Source organism: Spea bombifrons, chromosome 8, assembly GCF_027358695.1.
Source record: "Spea bombifrons isolate aSpeBom1 chromosome 8, aSpeBom1.2.pri, whole genome shotgun sequence".
NCBI lineage: Eukaryota > Metazoa > Chordata > Amphibia > Anura > Pelobatidae > Spea > Spea bombifrons.
In genome coordinates this window covers 45,198,110-45,203,595 of record NC_071094.1, presented here as the reverse complement: position 1 = coordinate 45,203,595, position 5,486 = coordinate 45,198,110, and the positions used below count along the sequence as shown (strand labels likewise).

Here is a 5,486-nt window from a genome sequence, read left to right as displayed (position 1 = left end):
TGTTAAAAAAACAGCTATATAAATACTTAAAAATGACATCTTCATGGAAGATAGAACGGCAGCTCGACCCACAGCGAGCGGTTTAACCCTCGCCGCCACAGTACAGGATTGTAAGAAAGTTACAGAAGCGAGTAACGGAATACTCGGATTCTGAACGAGCCGCCTGGGGTCAGACACAAGTCTCTGCATTACTTCTGTAAACATTGATACCCCCGAGGTGCCGGCAGCGGGGGGCACGGTTCCCGGAAAGTCGCCAGCGGGGGATTTTCGGCGTGTGTGCAAAACAAGCATTTGAGCGGCGGCCGCTCGTCAGCCGCCGACAGTCTTATCGCGTTGAAGACGGACCGGTCAGGAGCCCACTAGGATCTCCATGATGCTGTCGAGGTCGTTGGACTCCCGGTGGCCTTTGCCCATACCGTAAGAGGGAGCGTTGCAGTAGGACTGGATCCAGACGTCTTCCGGAGCGGGTAACCGGGTGGTGGTGGTATTACTCACGAGCAGAGAGTCTCTCTCGAACACAGAGGTGTCAATGTCTGAGAACAGATCGTCGAAGGAGATGTCGTTGAGGTAGGTGGAGTTCATCACTTCGAAGCTGCCAAAGAGCGACTCCGCGGCTTTAAGGCCCTCAGACGGCCCCACCGAGGCGCTTGGAGCTTGTCTGCGGCCAGCGGGTTCTTCAGAGGTGTCCATCGGGACCGGAGCGTCAGAGCGGGTCTCGGCAGGGGTCTCCAGCTCCGGGGTCTCCGTTGCCACCGGGAGTTCAGGAATGGGCCCCGTACAGCTTGCAGCCAGCACCAGTTGACTAAGCAGCTCGATGTCTTTGCCGTCACCAATGGCCGCCGGATTTGAATTGGCCGCCTTCGCCGAGTCCGTGCAGCCGCCCCGAGGCTGCGTCTGGGCCAGGGCCGGAGGGCCACCCGTTGGGGTAAACGCTGCTTTGCCGTCCGCATCTTGGCTTCCCAGCACGCGCTGCTGGAACTGCGGGCAGCTCTCGTTCAACACGTTTTCAAGCTCCTTCATGATGGTGGCGATGGCAGAAGACACTGAGAAGTCCTCGTCCACCAGAGGCAGGTTGAGGTTGGCCAAGTCTTCGGGGAGAAATGACAAGCGGTTCTCCATCTCTGCACCGAGGCTCACGGCGTCTCCAGGAGGGGGGCCCTGCGAGTCCGAGAACGCCGCATCGGCCCACGGGCCGGCGCAGAAGACGTCGCGGCGCATCTCCTCTTGGATGATCCTCAGGGTGTTGGCGATGAGGACGTACCTCCGCAGACTGGGCTCCACCATGGTGCGGCCCTTGTTGAACTTATCCACAGACAGGTTGAACAGGGTCTGCCTGATTATGGCGTAACTTTCGGGGTGAAACGGCTCGTCCCCCTCGAGCCCCATCTCCTCCGAGTCGCAAAGCTTTCGTTTTAAGCCTCTGACTGGCATGGCCGCCTGCCAATCAAAAAACAGAGAGATATAAAGCCATCAGTTGGCCCCAAGCTTTACTAAAGCGGCTATTTATTTTTAACATAAAAATACATCTTCTAAGACAGCCAAGATTAACGTTACTAGTAACACACGCAACAGAAATAAAAAAAAGTTAAAATTGTGAGGTTTTTTTTTTTAAACTATAAAATAAAAATAATAAAAAAACATTTAGGGTGAAATAGTCGCCGACGTAACCCCAGTAACAGGGCATCGACCGCAAGCAGTGCTGGGAAATTAGGAGGGGATCCTATTTCAGTAGCCAGGTTCACACAAACTGCCCCATCCCCCTCCCCAGTTCAGGCCCCACCCCCTCCCAGCTGGGAGCAACAGAACGACCAGCAGCCTCTTCAATGGAGCGGGGGGGGGGGGGGGGGGGGGGGGGGGGGGCGCGCATCCTGCCATCTTGGAAAAGCCAAACAAGTTTCTAACCTTCATTGCAAGCGGGAAAATAAATAACACGGGGGACAAACCCACGCTGCAAACAATGTAGCAACACACTGGGTGACGTCATAAATATACGGATTGGGGGAAAAAACAAAACAAAAAAAGAGCCTAAAGGGGCAAGAAAAAAAAACAAAAACCACCCCTGTCCCCAAAGGATCTGTCCCCTCTGCAACCTCACATCAAACACCGAATGTAGGCCTCAGACCCGGAGAACGCACCCCAGTGCAACAAGCGCCCCGTAACACCCCAACACAGGTATCCAAACGCCACCGTACCTGCCCCTAACACAGCAACACCCGCCCCTGGCAGAGACTGCAGCTGCCCCGATACACCTGAACCCCCGCTTCCGCGCAGAACGTACCCTGCAATCAGCTCCAGACCTGCCTCCACAAACGCCTGTGTGCTGAGGCTCCCCCGCAGTATGTAGGACCCGATCCGCAGCGCTCGCTCTCACCGGCAACAAACTCCTCTCCCCTTCCCGCCGCCTGATTCAAGCGAAATACATAGAGTAAAAACTAACCCCGCCCCCTGCGCGTTGCACCACGGGAAACAGAGTGCGCGAGGCGCGACGGCCAATCAGCGGGAAGGCGGCAGGAACTACAACTCCCGGCAGGCAATACGCGAGCATGCGCAAAGCGCCTTAGCCGACTGAGGAGAACGCAAACAGCACTGCATAGGACCCTAGTTACCCCCTAACACCCCACCAAACCCCCGGTCTGGCCTGTACTACCCCTCGACCCGGTGTATATGGGCACTTGCCCTACACCCCGTACCAGGGCACCTTCCCCAGTGCAACCCCCCAGCCCTTTAATTTGCAGAAGGTCACCAAGTGCAAACCCCCCTAAAGCTGCCTGCACCCCTATATACAGGGGGGCATTATACCGGGAGCACCCCAAACCCGGGGCTGCGAGTGTTAGGAGACCCACAAACAAGTCCTTTAACATGTATCAAAACATGCATCATATATACTACATGCATACAAACATGCATCATACATTTACATACTACACGCACGGTCAGTAACAGGCTGCAGTCTGCAGGGTACTGGGTCCCACTCACCTCAAACAAACATATCAATCACCCATCCCCCCCCCCACACATTAGCCCCAATACATGCTTTCTATATAACCCAAGCAGGCTGATGCGTTACAGAACAGACCCAAGGAAACCAGCAGCGGGGGTCTGAGTCAAAGAGCTTGCACTCTACTGCCGCCACGCCACAACTGGTCCCCAAGTCCCGGGATACGAATAATTATTACCTGCTGCAAACTCCGAACAACTCTTCCCAAAGTGCACCAGTTTACCCCCCCTTAACCTTACCTTATACTTCTTGGCATGTAGCGTGTCGCTGTCCTGCGTGTGACGGGCTGCACTTTGCGGTGTTCACGGCAGAGGCTGCGTGTCGCTGCATACTGCCCTGCGGGGGTATGTCCTCACACCCCCTCTCCTGCCCTCTCTGCTCACAAACATGCCCTGCCCCGCTCATGCTCGGCTGCCGCCATTGGCTGCTCCGCGTGGCCCCCACAGGGATTGGCTGGGGCGCTGCACCCTGCGACTCTACCCCATCGCCTGCAACCGGCGCTGTGCATTCTCCGTAACCCTCGGAGCGCTGCACGCGCTTAAGGGGTTAATTGCTTGCGCTTCGTGTCATACATGATGTTTATTAACCTGCCTGTAACATGTATGATGCATGAACCCAGTGCGTGTCGCGTGTTCCTTATGGGCGATGGATCCGCACACCGCAGGTGGAAAGATTAATGTCCCATTGTACAGCGCTACGGAATTTGATGGCGCTATATAAAACAATATATAATAATAATGTCCCGGCCGGGGATGATGTGATTTGTTGTCAAGCTGGTGAGCGTTATGGTGGACGGGTGAATTGAGACTGCTGAGACCTGCTCCTACCGTCTCATCCAGCTGTTTGACACGAGGGGCTCCGCTCGCCCCGCTCGCCCCACTCGCCCCGCGCAGCTCTCACAGCAACCGGACCGGACAGAGGAATCCTGTCACCTGAGTCAAAGCAGGATGCCAATAGGTCCCTGCGTGGCCACCAATACGCAGCATTGATAATGTCTCGGGGGCCGTCACGCCGTCATGGACCCCCCCGAGCTCTGTGTGTCTCACAGTGACAGGAGTGCAGTCTGCAGAACGATACAGAGGCTGACCGGGAGCTTCCCACTGATTTATCTATACATTATACAGGGGCCGGTCACTGATTTATCTATACATTATACAGGGGCCGGTCACTGATTTATCTATACATTATACAGGGGCCGGTCACTGATTTATCTATACATTATACAGGGGCCGCTCACTGATTTATCTATACATTATACAGGGGCCGGTCACTGATTTATCTATACATTATACAGGGGCCGGTCACTGATTTATCTATACATTATACAGGGGCCGGTCACTGATTTATCTATACATTATACAGGGGCCGGCTCACTGATTTATCTATACATTATACAGGGGGCCGGTCACTGATTGATCTATACATTATACAGGGGCCGGTCACTGATTTATCTATACATTATACAGGGGCCGGTCACTGATTTATCTATACATTATACAGGGGCCTGCTCACTGATTTATCTATACATTATACAGGGGCCGGTCACTGATTTATATATACATTATACAGGGGACCGGTCACTGATTTATCTATACATTATACAGGGGGCCGGTCACTGATTTATCTATACATTATACAGGGGCCGGTCACTGATTTATCTATACATTATACAGGGGGCCGGTCACTGATTTATCTATACATTATACAGGGGCCGGCTTACTGATATAACTATACATTATACAGGGGCCGGCTCACTGATTTAACTATACATTATACAGGGGGCCGGCTCACTGATTTATCTATACATTATACAGGGGGCCGGTCACTGATTTATCTATACATTATACAGGGGCCGGCTTACTGATTTATCTATACATTATACAGGGGGCCGGTCACTGATTTATCTATACATTATACAGGGGCCGGCTTACTGATATAACTATACATTATACAGGGGCCGGCTCACTGATTTAACTATACATTATACAGGGGGCCGGCTCACTGATTTATCTATACATTATACAGGGGGCCGGTCACTGAGTTATCTATACATTATACAGGGGCCGGCTTACTGATATAACTATACATTATACAAAATCCTGGTTTGCACCTTCTGTACCCGACTACAGCGTATAATGCAGCCATTAGCTCTTCCCCTCCTCCACCCTCTGATTCCCTTCCCCCCACATTCCCTGCACCGTTCACTCCCCATTCACAACCTCCCTGCAGCTCCAGCTATCTATCTACCACCCCCCTAATACACAGACACCAGGACCCTCAGCCCTCCTAATACACAGACACCGGGACCCTCACCCCTCCTAATACACAGACACCAGGACCCTCAGCCCTCCTAATACACAGACACCGGGACCCTCACCCCTCCTAATACACAGACACCGGGACCCTCACCCCTCCTAATACACAGACACCGGGACCCTCACCCCTCCTAATACACAGACACCGGGACCCTCACCCCCCTAATACACAG

The 5,486-nt window shown here is 53.3% G+C and overlaps 1 protein-coding gene across 1 annotated transcript; it reads right to left on the bottom strand.

The window, feature by feature from the left end:
- Positions 1-272: 272 nt before the first annotated feature.
- Positions 273-3,290, bottom strand: LOC128503665 (SERTA domain-containing protein 2-like). The gene is made up of 2 exons (XM_053473835.1): positions 3,238-3,290; positions 273-1,437 (listed from the first exon to the last, which is right to left on the bottom strand). The coding sequence occupies exon 2, from the start codon at positions 1,429-1,431 to the stop codon at positions 349-351; it is 1,083 nt and encodes a 360-aa protein (XP_053329810.1). The 5' UTR covers positions 1,432-1,437; positions 3,238-3,290; the 3' UTR covers positions 273-348.
- Between the last annotated feature and the right edge of the window lie 2,196 nt (positions 3,291-5,486).

Bases quoted from the DNA above. Each gene is read 5' to 3' on its own strand.
- LOC128503665 (XM_053473835.1), bottom strand. From the start codon at position 1,431: ATGCCAGTCAGAGGCTTAAAACGAAAGCTTTGCGACTCGGAGGAGATG.